The following is a 16,696-nucleotide window of genomic DNA, read 5'->3' as shown; positions in this document are numbered from 1 at the left end:
AGTGAATACTTGTCTTGCAAATATACGTTTTATTTTCTTTGATAATATACTCTAGCCTATCACTCAATTCAAAACATGGCCGCGCCCAGGACAGATGTATGGGTGATGGAAGACCTATTTAAATGAGTGTTTTAGGACAAATCATGTATCAAAGATATTTACGGTTATGGTATTTTGTTTGAAATGGAAGAACAGCATCGAATTAAGCTGTTTGTTTGTAGTGACAATGTACTGGTATGGAATGCAGAAGGTAATGATTTCGCTCTGACTTACCTAAAAATTGACATACTGCAGACTAATGTTAAAATGTTTCTATAGAGATACTGTGTATAGGTCGATAACCGAACATGTACTACGGTCATCAAAGATATCGGCTTTCGAAACATAGAAGGATCTTATTTATTATTATTTTACTACGTTTAGAAATTGTATCTCTGTGCAACATTATTTAATTATTGTACCTTATTTTTTGGTGTGTCATTGTTACCCCCTTGACACACCTACACTATAATGTTTGTATTTAAAAGGGTATGTAGAAGCTCATACAAGGGGTTACTACAGTCCAGCATAAAGGTGACTCAGCTGGTGGCCCCTTTATCTGTTTGCCTCCTTCAGTCCTTGTTGTTGTTTTTTTGGTTTGAATGTTTACTTTTGTACATCTTGATTAGTTTGAATTTTAGCTCTGTTACTCTAAAACTTTAAGTAATCAAACAGTCCTCAAACTTTACACAGTTTGAGGCGTATTACATCATTGTATGGAAGTATGTCTCTGTTGTCTATACTTTCTGTTTTGTCAATTGGATTTTACTCCAGTTTTTTGCATTTGGATCATTTTCCATCTAAGCCGGCATGACTGATACTCCGCATCTTGCTTCATACAATTAGAGGCTTTACACAGGCAATGAACATATAAAAGAAAAAAACAAGTTTCTGAAATAATGTGTTTTTGAAGGGGAACTAAGGGGAACAGTTTAGCAGTATAATGTATCACCTTTTTCCCTTAATTTTCAGACGTGTCTTTTTTGAGGGATGAAATGAGAGTTGTTGGAAACCAGATTGGATGTTTGCCAAGATTCCCAAGACAGAACAGCTTTCTAGGGCTGCCACTCCTTCTGATGCCAGAAGAGGTTTCCTTACTATTAAACAAAGGTAAAGAATCGTATGGGTGATAAACCTTGTCAATTAAGACTGACTTTGGTCATTTAGGAGAGGGACTTAGAGCAATATGTAGTCACCAAACAAAGAAATCAGATATTCTAAAGGAGCCACTTGTCTCTTGTCAAATATAATATATTTACACAACATTGATGGCTATTAAACATTTTGGGTCGAAATTCTTCCCCATTATTAAAAAAAAATAACTCTATATTTTACTAATATCACTGCAAATTTTCCCAAATGTGCTTCAAAAAAAATTTTTTTTCCTGGAAAAAAAAAAAATTATGTGTCGTTCTTATCATACATGTTAGCATTAGGTTTGTGAACTGGTGTGGCATTCGATGTTGTTTGTACTTGAAATCCCTGACCTTGGTGTTGTGTATAAATCATCGACCTATTTAGATGGTTGTATTGAAACTGAAGATCACAAAATCGGTCACAGGTGTTGCAGATCTTGAAAAGGGAGATAATCCACTGGAAACTCCAACACAGCAGCAAATTGAGGAATATCATCAACTATGTGATGAAAGCTATAAGGAACAGGTAAGTTAAACTCCAAGATTACCTCCCCTGGTTTTTCTACTTAAGGATATATGTTACTTTACAGGAACATGTATCTTCATACCAAAAGAGTTCTCCTCTAAAATATGATTTCATCAAAAAATTAATGACTGATAGTGTATCTTTTTGGTAAAATATATAAGATGCATGTATTGATTAATGATAATGCTGATTTAAACGTCAAGGGAGATAACTTGTACACATCTTTGGTGTTTAATTTAAGTAGGAATATATTTTTTTAATATAAAATGATAAATATTGTACAGTATTGGAAGTAACCAGTTTCTGTTAACTCATTCACCCCTGAAATTTCATAATGAACTATTTCAACCTTTGAATTGGAAGAGTTTAAATGTGTCTTCAGGGGTGAATGAGTTAAATAACAACTCATTACCATTTGTGTTTTATCCTTTTCAACCCGGAGAGGATTTTAAAGGCCCATAGTTGAAATTTTTATCATTGCATAGGTATTAAGGTCACAGTTTTCACTTACCTATTATTTCTATGTAATCAGTTTTATGTAGGGTACTTGTCTTGATTACAGTGGCAATTTAACTTATGGTAGAAAAATTTTATAAAAAATAGATACATTAAAATTGTGCTCAAGTTCAAAGGAAACATCACCCAGTTACTGACTATAGTATGGGGTAATGGTTCTTGTAGCCATTGCCTTTGTTACCTAAATTTTACAATAGCCTGTTCCTTTATTAATTGGGTAAATATAGCATAATTTGTGTCGAAATTGGGAATATATTCCTTAGTTTTTTGTCATTATTGGAAAATAAGGCACTTTTTAGCTAGGGGATATCGCCTGTTTTTTTGTGGTAAAACTGAGGTAGCAGTGTACAGTAGAAATGGCTTGACCCTAAAAATAAAGGGCATGTCTCAGATAAACATGGATAGTGAATTCAACCTGCACCGCACACCTACATATATATACATATTTATAAACTACATTTTGATTTTATTTGGTTTAGAAGACTGAATTTTATTTCAAAAACTGTTTTCGCCAGATTTGGGACTTGTGAAAACCATGGTTACCAAATCAAAAAACACCAAAATATGCACACAAAAAAAAGATGATTTTTAAATCAAAATTTGACCCAAGCAAGTAGATATTTCTTTTCTGAAAACCTGTCTGAAATTTAATATTGCCTACTCAGTAACAGAAATACTCACGTTTTAGCATAGGTCATCCCAGTGGATTTTTCACAATATTTATACATGTGCCGAGTACAAAAATAGACTACATGAAAAGCTAGCTTTTGTTGTGTATACACAGATTTGTAAATGCCCAAAACTGTAGTCTCAAACCAAATTCAAATAAAAAAAAAATGAAACATTATGAAGCCCACATAGTCCACTTCATCATGTATATGCCAATTTTTTTTATGCATGTTATATTACAGGGGTTATTCATTGTATAAAAATATCACCCATGGCCATTGTACGCTACTGTACACTGCTACCTGAGAAAAAATAATCACTGGTATCATTCATTGTAAATCACCTCAATTGTATGAAATATGACTGGAGAACTGGCCATCAGAAAGCCATTTAGATGAAGAATATTTTAGATTTTAGATTTTGTAAAGTTGACTTCTTGTGTAGGGGTGTTACATGTTATAATGAAACACAAAGACACCATACAAAGCGTTTGCACAAAATACATGTATATATGATTGATCATATTAAAGGGTCCATTGAAATTTTTCCTAAATTAGGTGGAGCTTTTCCGAGAGGAAAGAAAAAGGGAAATAGAACAAAACCTTCCGAAAATCATAGATGGAAAGAAAGAAAAGAGAAGGAAGGAAATAGAAGAAAAGAAGAAAGCTGGAGAAGAAGTTGATGAGTCTGAGTTAGACAAGGAGATAACAATTGATGTGGACAGTATCCCCATTCCATCCCTGCCACGTAATCACGCCCTGGTCCAGCTCTTCACAGGTAAAAGAATAACAAAATGGCTACATAGAACATTTTGTAGCTTTTTTTAATGGAAAGTGACCTAGAAAAGCTGATTTGTATTTTGTTTCTATATTACTAGGTTAAGTTATAATACATCATCCAAGTTTAACTTTATACACAAACAATGTATGTTTTTAAAAAACGTTTTAAGACTGATCCAGTTGTTAAGCTCTGGCTGAGTGAGTGATTTGTATATTTTACTTGTACACCTCACTCGACCAGGACGTTTTGCCCATCAATAGAGAGCGTCTACACACTGCATCGAATATGTATAACAGTTATACATTCTTTTGTACATCTGTGCAGAAAAACACACTTTTAATTTTAGTACTGCAGTTGTCATGTACGTCAAGATTATTATTTCATTTCCAATTAACAATGATATATTTATGATCTTGTTGTGATGTTGTCATGCATTTCCATAGAGGATATTTCATATATCAAGACATAGATATTATCTTAACAGGCCCCACTTGTATAAAACATCTCAACTCTTGAGATTTTCCTCAACTTTGAGATGTTTTTTATACAAGTGGTCCCAGATCTTGGTCTCATTTTCCAAAACAAAACAAAATGTTTGTACTGGAGCTTTTTTCAGTAAAACGGGTTGCCTGTGGGATGAGATTTTAAAGGTTCAGCACTTGGAAAAGCCTCCTGCTTAATTATGTCTTCCCTTCGAATGAAGGGAGACATATATTGCATTAGTACTGATTCTTTTTCTTCTTCTTCTTCTGGTTCTGGTTCTTCTTAATCGCATCACCCACAGAAGGTGTGCAGTGCACTGGAATTAGGTCACGGTGACTTTCACCTCAAGGTCAAAGGTCAAATAAGTGCAACATTTCAGTAAATTGTTGTCCAGCCCATAAATCTTTAAACCGGTAAAGATATTTTAATCAAACTTAAAGTATACCTGCATCACCCACAGAAGGTGTGCAGTGCACTAGAATTAGGTATTGTGCCCCAATATACAGAGTTATTTCCCTTTGTTTATTTTTAATATCGAAGTTTGTCTGGAGCATAAGTTCATGTTATTTCACCTATGTTGACCAAACTTACCATAGTTATGTATCTTGGGAAGGCAGAATCACTCGCATTAAAATTGGGTCTCGTGCCCCATTATATATAGAGAAATGGCCCCTTTGTTTAATTTTTTAATTCCAAAGTTTGTCCACAGCATAACTTCTATGTTATTTCACCTATGTTGACCAAACTTGCTATAGTTATAAATCTTGGGAAGTAGGAGTGTTGCATCCTAAATTCGTGTCTTGTGCCCCAGTTTATAAAGAGATACGGCCCCTTGTTATTTTTTTATACCGAAGTTTAGCTATTGGCTAATAAGTGGAGACAGATGTTTTTGTTCACAAAAACAAGTTTCTAGTTTCAAGTATCTTACCCCTGGATTGGGATTTCTCTTCCTACATCACTTTTGTTTAGTTTGTTTGTGTTTTACGTCCTATCAACAGCTATAATCATTTGTGGCAGGTTTAAATTGTACATAGGATTAAGGTCGCCTTGACGCTTCCTGTGGTGACAGGGAGTTAGAACCTTGGTTGTGGTGTTCGAGGGCGAACACATTTAATAAGGGGGGAGTAGTGTGGCAGGGTTTAATTGCACATAGGATTAAGGTCGCCTTCTAGCTTCGAGGTAGAGGGAATTTCCATTTAGCTCAGTGGTAGAGCGTCCGACTAGGAACCCGGAGATCGAGAGTTTGATCCCCGGTGGAAGCACACTATTCTCTTTCCTGTTACAAATTTATGGATATGCCAGGCTTTGGTGGTGGAGGAAAGCCGGAGTTCCCGGAGAAAAACTACCGACCTATGGCCAGTACCTTGCGACTTCCCCACCTAGGCATGAATACACGACCCAGTGGTGGATTGCTAGTGGAAGCAGAATGTCAGACGCCCTAACCACTTGGCCACTGCTGCCCCTTCCTACATTACACAGGGGTGATAGATTCTGCTATTCTGCCAAGTTAGACAGTGATATCTACACTCCCGGTCAGGGTCATGGCAAAAATATTTTGGTCTTACCCTATGGTGAAGACGTGGGATTCCCCTGTCATAACGATTGTATGACGTCATGGAAGATTTCTCTGATCTGCAGGAAATTATGAAATCATCGTTTGTATTTCATGAAATTACCACTTGTGTTTGATGCGGGAGAAAATAGTCATTCCCCACTTTAGGAGTAAAACAGAAGAAATCCCTCTGGGTAAGATTCTTAACCCTTTCACCCCTATGTAACTTTAGTAGACATTCCATGCATTGATATGGAGGGGTCCATTATGGTCTACAGTGGTGAAAGGGTTACTAATAAAAGTCTTACCCTTTGCAAAGCCACAGGCTAACATAAAATGAACTTAATTAATAACTAGTGTAACTTGATCAAATATTTGTATATTTTTTTTTGATATTTCATCAAGAATCACCTTGGAAGGGAGAGAAATCTGGAGGAGATATGGCATCTTGGAATTTCCCGTCGACTGAGAAAGAGAAGATCCGCTGTCGTGTGTTCCAGGACCTTTGGGAGAAAGGGAACTTCCTGACGTCCGGAGCGAAGTTTGGAGGAGATTTCCTTGTCTACCCAGGTACACTGTCGGATGTTATCACTTATTGGTATTAATGCACTAAATGAACTACTGTATATGTAATCTCAAATTTATTAAAATTAATAAAATTTTGAAGTAACAGAAATTCAACCTATCTAATTAAGATGATATCTTGGCATCACTCCCGTTTACTGATATATCCTGACATATCAGTAACGAGAGCGATGTGAAGACATAATTTTAAAATAGATTGAAATTTGACCTACTGTATATGTGCAATTGCATTTATGGCTGTGATATCATTTATTTCTTATAATTACAGTAATTAATATTACTGAAGGCCGAGGGCAGAGCCATGACATTGTGGTAAATCCTGTAAGATAATCCATGTTTAGTTTGTTTACAATCTTTTTGTCAATAAAAATAAGTGTTTATTACTTACAGGGGATCCTGGCAAATTCCACTCTCACTATGTGGCTATATGTATGGAGCATCAGAAAAACTTGACCCCACTTGACCTCGTTGCCATGGGCAGATTGGGGTCAAATGTCAAGAAGACTGTAGTGTTGTGTTCATTGGACCAGGAAGACCATCTACAGTACACTTCTCTACAGTGGACTGGAATCACCTGATGTCTACAGGTTAATTGTATGCATAGATTGAAGCTTGTGCGTCATTGGTCAGCGAGGTTCTTTCCCGTTAGTACCATGTTATGTAATAACTTCCCGAAAGTTGAAAGGTTTGTTTTTTTGGGCAATCCTCGTAGTGCAAATGTCTAGGATGAACAAGCGACCTTTTGAAAGGTCAAGGTTATGTATGCCTCTGAAAAGGTGGTGATCCTGATGGGCGTCGACATGTGTTAGCAGTTGATGTGTCGTAATTATCCTGCCTACACATCCACTCCAGGGGATAGATAGCCCATGAGAGTTAAAATGTACAGCATTTTGTGAAAATATCAAATAGCCTTTTCTTGCACCTCTGACAGAGATGTCCAACGTCATAGCCCATGCTAGAATTTTCTATCTTGTCCAACCTGTCTTGTACATTGACGCGACATTTCGCAGAATTTTAACACTGTGATGTATTCATCCGCGCGTTAACTGCATGAAATTGGCAATTGGCATTATAAATGTTCTGATTTGTCGTTATATGTATAGTTTTTATGTTGTTAGATATTTGATGTTTTAGATAAAATATAATCTACACTGAAACACATTGTCGTCTATGTTAGGACAGACTACATTTTTAACTGAAAGTGTTGAAATGTAGCTGAAGAGTGAAGAGATCATTTGAGGCCCAAGACGGGATACTTAAGCTACATTTCAACGCTTCCGGGTAAAAATGCTGTTATGAGTTAATGGTAGTACATTAACTCATATAGCTCAGGGGTAGGGATACTGGGTATATGTATATGTGGAGGCATGTACACCATACCCAACATAAGTAACTTGTATTTTGCCTAATGTTTAATTTAAAAAGTAATTTTGAATTATTCAAATGATTCAAGTGCTTTTGTTTTCATTTGCCTGTAACATCTAGAACTCATTGTGTATACAAGAAAGAAAAAAAGTTTGTAGATGGCAGTTTTTACCCATTGATGTGAAAGGAAAAATCAGATTTGCCAGCTACATCTGATAGCCTGCAAGAGGCATTTTAAGATGGGAAAACCTGTAAAAGCTTGTTTAACCATTTCACCCTTATGCAACTTTAGTAGACTCTACCATGCATTGATCTGGATGAGTCCATTATGGTATACAGCGGTGAAAGGGTCATGCCCAAAAGAAATATGCAGATTATTATGGTAATTGTGTACATTATTCAAGTTCCAATGTGAAAGGTCAAGGTCAACATATCTGAAAATGATGAAGGACTGTTGAAACAGAGTTAGACATGAGTCTGATGTTGTATTGTGAATATTTTTTTAGAAATCTGCTGGTACCGTATGTGGGTATTGGGAATTCAGTCCCATAAAATTATAAACCAATTATGCAATTGATCATTGACCAGTTTACGACCTCCTATAACAAACTGATTATTGATTATGATTTTAAACTGATAGTCCATCACTATAGTCATGTGACAACTTTTATTATAATTAACATCCTAGAAATGTTGATTTGTTGTTAATCTATTAAAAATTCTCTTCAAATAAACTTTTGAAATATATTTGTGTTTTATTCTCTCGGAGTTTCAAAAACAGAAAGTATAGACTTAATTATAGGTAATTTCATTTCTTTTACTAATAAGATTTGTTCATGGCCATGGAAATTCCACACAAGGGGATTTCAAATGGCATGAAACCCAAGACTTGTCTTTGATTTTGCACTAATTTAAAATTGCACGAGTGGAATTTCCCTATCAAACACCCCCGTACATGAAAGTATTTTTGCTTTCATTCCAGTAACCAGGATTTGCTCAGAAACCACAAAACATTTGCCAGTTTTTGTATCAGAACATTCCCCATTTCATGATGTCATGATTGTTTTCTCATTGTTACGTCACACAAGTGACATGTTTTCTCATTGTTACGTCACACAAGTGATATGGGGTTTAAGATTACCGGTAATATAACTTTCTCCTACCTCACCCCCAAGGGGTTGGGAAATTCTATTATTCTAAACTTTTTTCAAGTAAGGAAATGGTTATTTTTCTCCAATCATTCCAATATTTTGTTGAAACAGTTTTGGCATTTCTGTAAGATAATTTGCTTAAATATTATTTATTTTTGATGAAACCTGGTAAGTTTGTACAGTATACAAAGACCAAGACTTTGTTTGAAGCGAATTAAAATCCATGGATATAAATCAATTAGCATACTGCACTGTGATTTGTTACTTTACTTTAATCAATATGATGGGATTTTGATGAGACTTGGTCAACCCTTGCACTATAATAAAGCCTGGCATCAAATCTGAAAGAAATCCATGCCATCAGGAATTAACTTAGTTTTGGTTGCCGGAGAGGAATAGTGAAGGGAGACAATACCTGTAATTAATAAAAAAAAATAATCAAGATTGATATCAACTCATTCACCCCTGAAGAAAAATTTAAATTTGGACTCTTCCAATTCAAAGGTTGGAATAGTTCATTATGAAATTTCAGGGGTGAATGAGTTAAAGGACATATGACATACTTTCTGCTAGTAAATAAGTTAAGTATGTTTTCTCCTTTCATTGAGTCCTGGAGATTTTAAGAAATAATTTAACTTAAAGAAGTAATTTATGTTTCAATGTGGGGGAAGAAGTTAACATTATTAAGACTGAAAGACAAATATTGTTCGGTAATTTATTTTGTTTTACGTATATAAACTCGTATCAATTTTTTTTGAGAAGATAAACAAAAACTGGGAAAAAAATAAGTGTTTCACAGATTTTCTGAGGTTGTGAAATTGAAGCTGAAAATCTGTTTTGAGTAATGCAACACCTTTTCAATTCCTAAAATTAACTTCATCCCCATGTTGATTTCTTACATGAACATCAAACTTCTGAGAACTCTGATTAGAGCAAATAAAAAAAACCAGGAAATGTTTTTATTAATAAATTAAAATTCTTTATTTTTTCATCATGTAAAAAAGTTCACATGAAACATATATAAAAAGTTTAAGGCAATGAATAATTCATATTGAACACACTGGGTGATGTAAGGACATTGATATGTCTTCAAAAGTTTGGCAAGCGGGATAACTTATATACATTTATACAAACCTGAATCTTATAATATTTAATCTTGCTCCAGTTGTCATTCATTCTATGTATATATATATATAAACTAGCATTGTAATCTATCTACAATGCTTGTTTCAACAAGTATACATACAGAGGGCCTGTATATTTTGTACATCACATTTACATTACTTTTCTCTTCATTTCTTTATAACAAAACTGACAAAAATGTCAGTCTCCATGCATGATTTTGAACTATACATATATGTAATTTGTAAATTATAAGAAGAATCTTTCTCTTTCTTCTATCATAACATTGATAGTTGTCCGATAGAACAACGAACAAATATTGCCGATATCAAAAATAAACGGAAGTTAAAAAATAATTGTTGAATATAAAAGTATTTATACATTTATATATATATATATATAATGGAATGGCTAAAATTTGATCAGAAATAATGTAATTTGTACTGTTTTGGGATTTAATTAAATGCATTTCAAATGAGGAATATTATCAAAATGTTCACCACATTTCATAAACTGTAATGTGCATTTTGTAGCTCTTTTACATCCAGGAAGAATATATAGTGTTCCAAAAAAATCAATAGACAAGGAAAATTTCATGCATCAAAAACATTTTCCCAAAAAGAATTACTTAAGAAAATATTAATACTAATTGTTATTTACTTTTAGGGACAGGATTAAAATTTGCTATGCATCAAAATTACTGCAATACCAGTTCATACGAATAGATTTGTCTACCATTAGAAAATAAATCAGATTTGTCTTCATGCAAAAATAAATCAGTAAATCTAAAATCAATGTGATCCTCATCCAATCATTTATGGTACAAATAAAATATGTTAAAAAATGAATTCAAAAGATACTGTATTTATCTCTTCAACAAGAAGAGATGATTGCACAAATAAAAATTGTACTACGCATAGTACTGGCAGGAGTCTGTACATCCTATGACACATAGTAAGTATGTGTTGGCTAGCGTTAGGGATATCATTTCCCTGTCATCAAGTTGCATCAACTAATGGACTTTGTATACTGCCGGATATCTTGACAACACTAACTAAACTATCACATTGATTGTGACAGTCAGGTATTGATATTGTCCCTGATTCAGCCAATCACAACGCTTGTACTGTCAGCTGGTGATACAACTGATTCAGCCAATCATATTGCTTGTACTGTCAGCTGATACAACTGATTCAGCCAATCACAATGCGTGTACCGTCAGCTGATACGACTGATTCAGCCAATCACATTGCTTGTTCTGTCAGCTGATGCGACTGATTCAGCCAATCACATTGTTTGTACTGTCAGCTGATACAGCTGATTCAGCCAATCACATTGTTTGTACTGTCAGCTGATACAACTGATTCAGCCAATCACATTGTTTGTACTGTCAATCAGCTGATAATGTCATTGATTCAGCCAATCACATTGCTTGTGCTGTCAGTCAGCTGATGATATAACTGATTCTGTCAATCACACTGTTTGAACTGCAGCTGATGATACTGGGATTGGATTTTAGTTGTTGAGATATCACTCTTTCAGCTGATGATGCAACTGATATGAGCCAATCACATTGTTTGTACTGTTAGCTGATGCAACTGATTCAGCCAATCACATTAATTGTACTGTTAGCTGATGTCACTGTTTCAGCCAATCAGATTACTTGTACTCTTAGCTGATGTCACTGTTTCAGCCAATTACATTGCTTGTTCTGTCAGCTGATGACAGTGTGAAAGGGTTGGAGTTGTTAAGATATTTCAGCCAATCACATTGCTTGTACTTTCAGCTGATGACAGTGTGACAGGGTTGGAGTTGTTGAGATGTTTCAGCCAATCACATTGCTTGTACTAGTACTGTCAGCTGAAGATGGCTACACCATGTGACTGATCAAATATCCATTGCCTTCTTGAGGCTGCACCATATCTGCCATTTTATTGTCACTTTTTTCTGGCTAGCACCTTTTCAACATCAATCATGAGATTGCTCATGACTTGCAACGCAAGGTTTAGCCAATGCTATAAGCGTCTTAGGTTATTTTTACTCTTGCGACCACCGATGGAAGTCTTTAACCGTTTCGTAGACGCCGGAACACAGGCTTTCTCAAAGTGGAAACTGTTAAGACATTTCACACAAAAATCAAAGCCACAATTAGTCTGAACACACATTCCTCTTTCCTGAACATCCAGCACTTTGGATGGACCCTGACACTTCGGACATCTCCGGAGGCTTTCGTAGTTGGCAAGAGTTGATGCTACCTGTAATTACACAGGAGAGTTGGATAACCCAAAGAGAATGCTTATGTAAAAGTATTGTGGTATATTCAGAAACAGAGGTAATTAAACTCATTCATCCCTGAAGACACACTTAAACTCTTCCAGTTCAAAGGTTGGAATAGTCCATTAATGAAATTTCAGTGGTGAATGAGCTAAAGGTAGAGTGATAAATTTTAATGTCATGTTTAAGTCAATGAAAGTGCTAATTCAAATGGTAAAATGGTATTTTGCAAGTTCAAGGAAAAAGTCATATTTCAATTTTACAGAGTTAATTGTGTACAAACATCTATTGGTCTATATAAGAACAATACCATGCAGAGTAGCACACGTGCTTTTATATACTAACCGAGTGAAACAGGTTCTGTGGGACCAGAGTGTTGCTGGCCCTTGACGAAGGCACTGTCTGTTGTAGCATGCCAAAGGTACGTTCTCCTCCTGTTAAACCCCTCTCTATCCGGTATTCTAGGCGCTTCCCTAGATTTTCCTGTACGAAAACAAATTTATACATTGGTATTCATCAAAAAAAATATAATACATATATACAATTTTCTGTCCTGGATCATTGCCTCCTCTACACAGAAGAATTTCTTAAAATTCAGAATACGGAAATTTATATGTATGTCTGATGCTTTTGAATTCCATGCTTTTAAGTGTACTACAGATGGTAAATGAATGCCAATTACTTATTAATATTGACCAGATTAACCTAATTGTCGTTTTCTCCTGTTTTATTTAAACATTTTCAATTACTTACAAGTGCTAAGATGAGAATAATGATGAAATAATTTAGAAAATGAGCATGGATTAATTTGATTTATTATACGCTTGAGAATATCTCGCAATCACATTGGTGGATCCGTTATACATGTGACCAGGTCTCAAAAACTTATGTAGACTGGTAATCCGGTGAAACGATTTCTAAAAATAGCCTATATGGAACATGTCGTAGTGCTTGCCCAGTTTGAGCGGAACGCGACGACAACAGAAGATGGCTGCTGGTGAATGCTTTGTCTCCGTTTCATTTGAACATTTCTAAAAACTACTCTAAGATGAAGTTAACCCAAAAACGCCACCGAACATGCAGTGCGTGTCGTCCAGGCTTATCTTAACAAAAAAACTTGACAATGTTTTTCGAAAGCCATGTATGATGCCGAACTGTTGGATTCAACCCTGTGACTGGTTCCAATAAATACGAATTCAGTACCTTGAGGCTTTTTTTTATTGTTGAAGTACATATATGTATATAATAAAACAGTTATCGGCCTTTGTGCTGGTAAATATGATGTGATATGAACCCGAAAAAGTGATATTGACAGAGGCTTATGAAATGAGACAAAGAAATATATGCTATAGTCTTCACAATTGTTATAAATGAGTATATATATATACATACCTTCTCTTGCTTACTGCCATGTGCCTTCTGCTGTCGCTGGAGGTACTGGCCACGACGATCTGTCGCCTGTTTGTCACCATCACAGATGGATTTCCAGTCCTGGCTGACTTGATAGAAACTAGAAAAAGCAAGAATTTACCATGATTATGTCTTACTTCAAGACCAGAACTTTACCTGTTGTCATAGTCTGGTATTTTTTGTACACATCTTGTGATACAACATACTAGTTTTGGATATAATTTCAGTGACTTGTAATTATAATATTTAAATGTCGAATAGACCACACCAAACTAAAAAAAAAACGCAGAACTAATCCGGTTGAAACTTGATCAAAATGCATTTCAATGAATTTATTAAAACAATGAAAAGATAAACCATTTTTTTTATCATTTTTTGATTTGTATCATTTTATGATTTGTATATATGGACCTTTTGATGTATACCAACCTGCAGAGATCTTGGGGATCTAAATAGTCAAAGATCACAGATAGAGCAGAAATGTTCCTTATGGACAGTTCCGACACTATGTCCACACACAGTAGTCCCATCTTGCGGCCTATCAAACGATCCGGTTCCTTCGGTGAAAATTTCTGCAATATTTCATTGAACCGGTCTGCTAGACTAGAATCACTCACACTGGTACATGTAGATTTGAGTTCACTTCCTTTAGATGTACATGGGTTGTTTGTACAGTTGCATTCGCCCGAAACTTCCTGGTCACCTTCAAAACTCAGTCGCAAATGTGGAGAATCTGTCAGCAATATCTGTGATTCCGGACTTTGGATTTTTGGATCAGTTATTCGTTCTTCAAAACTTGACGTTTCTTCCAAGTCAGTATTGTTTCCATCATCTGAACAGTCGGCATCTTCGCCCTCAAAGTTCAGTCTATATTGCGGTATAGATCTGTAAGAGGACAGGCTAAATTCAAGCTTGTCAACCAAACTCACATCTCGCATTTCCCAATCAGTATCATTTTGAGGGTCTAGCCTGCTACTGACTTCAGAAAATGATGGATGATACTCGACAGTTCTTTCACATGGGACTGGACTGAGAGGAGTAAAGGCTAGCTGACGTCCAGGATGCTGGAAAGGCGCACAACACACTGGTGTTTGAAATTCATGTAGACTAGAATTATCGCTACTCCCAAAGCTATTGAGCGAGGTGTATCCACTGTCGTTCCTCGGAGACAGCGAGTTGAGGTGGTGACCATAGTTACGTTTGTGGTAAGGGGTACTTGTCACACTCTGAGTACGAAATCTGAGGTCAATGTCAACTTGATTTCGTTTCTCCAAATTTAAAACAGCACAAGAAGACTGGTTACTGTTTATGCGTGGGTAAAATGTGTGAACCGGTATTCCAGACATCGTGCTGCAAACAAAAAAGAAAATCTTTGATTTAGTTGATTTTTTAAGAGGAATCCACAATACAGACAGTTAAGCAGAGAAAAAAAATGTTTTGGTGGTCATTACTTAGGTTTTAGAGGTAATAGATTGTAAATATCAAATAGTGTTCAAATAGAATCTACAACCATCAAATCTACGCCACTGTACCCAAAGCAGGACACTTTTTAGATAAATATTTATGTACTATATATATATGCATACTATCAATTCCAAAAATGTAGGCCCTTGAACAGGTGTTACTGTATCCTGTAAGGAATACTTTGGTAATTGGCTAATATTGGGACCAATATAGCGGCCAATAAAGCTTATATACAGTTATTTTGTCATAAAAGTGTCATCAAGTGTAAATTGCATACATAAAAGTACTTCTTTGCATTGCATGGCAGTTGCTTTGGCCGGGTACAATGAGGCTTACCCTTCTCTCCATATTCGTTTAGGGCTGATTAGGGCCGGCTGATTATACCCATTACAGGAAATCAAAAGTTTTAGTTTAAAGTTTATGTGGGCCAGGCCAGTGAGCATGAAGGACCAGTGTTTGTGAATGACATATTGTCATACCAAAGTTCTGTCTCTACGAGTCAGATCTGCTGAAATTTAATATAGTTTAGTAATTGTGTAAATTTATCTATTTTATATGTTGAACATAAAAAATGTGAAATTTATCATTTGTCCAGACCAAAGTCGATAGTTCGCGTTATATGTTTGTTCACAAATAGTACCATGATTTTTCTTTTTCACAATTTCAAAACAAGCATGCGTCAAAGTTGGATGCTTACGATGGGCGGGCGCGAATATATCAGCCACGTCAAAATATTTATGTATTATTTCAAGACCAAGCTCTTTTATTCGGTAAATTAAATTGTATTTGATTCGGTTATACATATTTTTAATCTTCAATGGGGTTTTTTTATGATCGAGAAAATGATAAGTGTTAATTAAACAAACGTTTACGCAAGCGAGCGGGAATGCTATGTAGGGCAATGATAGATATGAATGAGGTTGCAAGGCTCGAACAGGAGAAACTCACCTTCAATGAAAAATGATTTTCTGACATAAATATCGATAATCGTAACACTTCAAAGGGATACATGGACATAAAATGTAATAATATGTTGCTGAATCGATCCGATCAGTGTTATTTGAAGAATAATCTTAGTAGCGTCCTCTCCTGTTGTTGTCATAAAATTTTGTGTTCAAATCGGTCGCCAAAAACGTTGAACCAATCAGAATCCAGGATTGAACTGACACAAGGGTTTCTAGACTGTTGTTCCTTTGGGATGATAAAGTTAGAGAGGTCCGAAAACCCATATGTTTACATCTCGCGAGAATCAGTCTCGAGAATTAGTAAAGAAAGCTTCCGGTTGTAAACTCACATGTTGAGATTACAACTAATTGCGAAGAAAAACTTTCCTCTGCCAATATACAGAACTTTATAGGGTAAGTAACATTATCTACTGTTTCATGGATACAAAACAGCTCAAACACAAATCACAACAAATAAAAAACCCCACATACAACATAATTAAAATCGTGAATTTACAACACAACAAAAAAATAAATCCACATAAATNAGTATTGGGTGGTATTGGGTAGTATTGGGTAATTAGACGCGCCCGGAAGATCCTGTTTTTACCTTTTTTGCTTTTTCCGGTTGACTGGTAATCAACATCCGAAGATTATCACCAGGTGCGCGAAAGGGAAAA

General features: G+C 35.4%; 2 protein-coding genes across 2 annotated transcripts; one reads left to right on the top strand and one right to left on the bottom strand.

Moving 5' to 3' along the window:
- The first annotated feature begins 71 nt into the window (after positions 1 to 71).
- On the top strand, positions 72 to 8,279 carry LOC110464171 (tRNA-splicing endonuclease subunit Sen34-like). Its single transcript, XM_021519243.1, has 6 exons — positions 72 to 250; positions 1,012 to 1,149; positions 1,601 to 1,701; positions 3,444 to 3,663; positions 6,107 to 6,271; positions 6,677 to 8,279. Exons 1-6 carry the CDS (start codon positions 184 to 186, stop codon positions 6,862 to 6,864), a joined length of 879 nt encoding a protein of 292 aa, XP_021374918.1. The 5' UTR covers positions 72 to 183; the 3' UTR covers positions 6,865 to 8,279.
- A 1,479-nt stretch (positions 8,280 to 9,758) lies between these two features.
- On the bottom strand, positions 9,759 to 16,211 carry LOC110464172 (F-box only protein 43-like). Its single transcript, XM_021519244.1, has 5 exons — positions 16,021 to 16,211; positions 14,038 to 14,958; positions 13,591 to 13,708; positions 12,544 to 12,681; positions 9,759 to 12,179 (listed from the first exon to the last, which is right to left on the bottom strand). The coding sequence occupies exons 2-5, from the start codon at positions 14,952 to 14,954 to the stop codon at positions 11,940 to 11,942; spliced, it is 1,413 nt and encodes a 470-aa protein (XP_021374919.1). The 5' UTR covers positions 14,955 to 14,958; positions 16,021 to 16,211; the 3' UTR covers positions 9,759 to 11,939.
- Between the last annotated feature and the right edge of the window lie 485 nt (positions 16,212 to 16,696).

Source organism: Mizuhopecten yessoensis, unplaced genomic scaffold, assembly GCF_002113885.1.
Source record: "Mizuhopecten yessoensis strain PY_sf001 unplaced genomic scaffold, ASM211388v2 scaffold10969, whole genome shotgun sequence".
Lineage (NCBI taxonomy): Eukaryota > Metazoa > Mollusca > Bivalvia > Pectinida > Pectinidae > Mizuhopecten > Mizuhopecten yessoensis.
This window is presented reverse-complemented; position numbering and strand designations above follow the sequence as displayed.

Excerpts from the sequence above, each read along its gene's own strand:
- LOC110464171 (XM_021519243.1), top strand. The coding sequence starts at position 184 with ATGGAAGAACAGCATCGAATTAAGCTGTTTGTTTGTAGTGACAATGTA. Across the intron at positions 251-1,011 it reads ACTGGTATGGAATGCAGAAG|ACGTGTCTTTTTTGAGGGAT; the intron begins GTAATGATTTCG and ends CTTAATTTTCAG. Across the intron at positions 3,664-6,106 it reads CCTGGTCCAGCTCTTCACAG|AATCACCTTGGAAGGGAGAG; the intron begins GTAAAAGAATAA and ends TATTTCATCAAG.
- LOC110464172 (XM_021519244.1), bottom strand. The coding sequence starts at position 14,954 with ATGTCTGGAATACCGGTTCACACATTTTACCCACGCATAAACAGTAAC. Across the intron at positions 13,709-14,037 it reads GATCCCCAAGATCTCTGCAG|TTTCTATCAAGTCAGCCAGG; the intron begins GTTGGTATACAT and ends TGCTTTTTCTAG. Across the intron at positions 12,180-12,543 it reads CACAGAACCTGTTTCACTCG|GTAGCATCAACTCTTGCCAA; the intron begins GTTAGTATATAA and ends GTGTAATTACAG.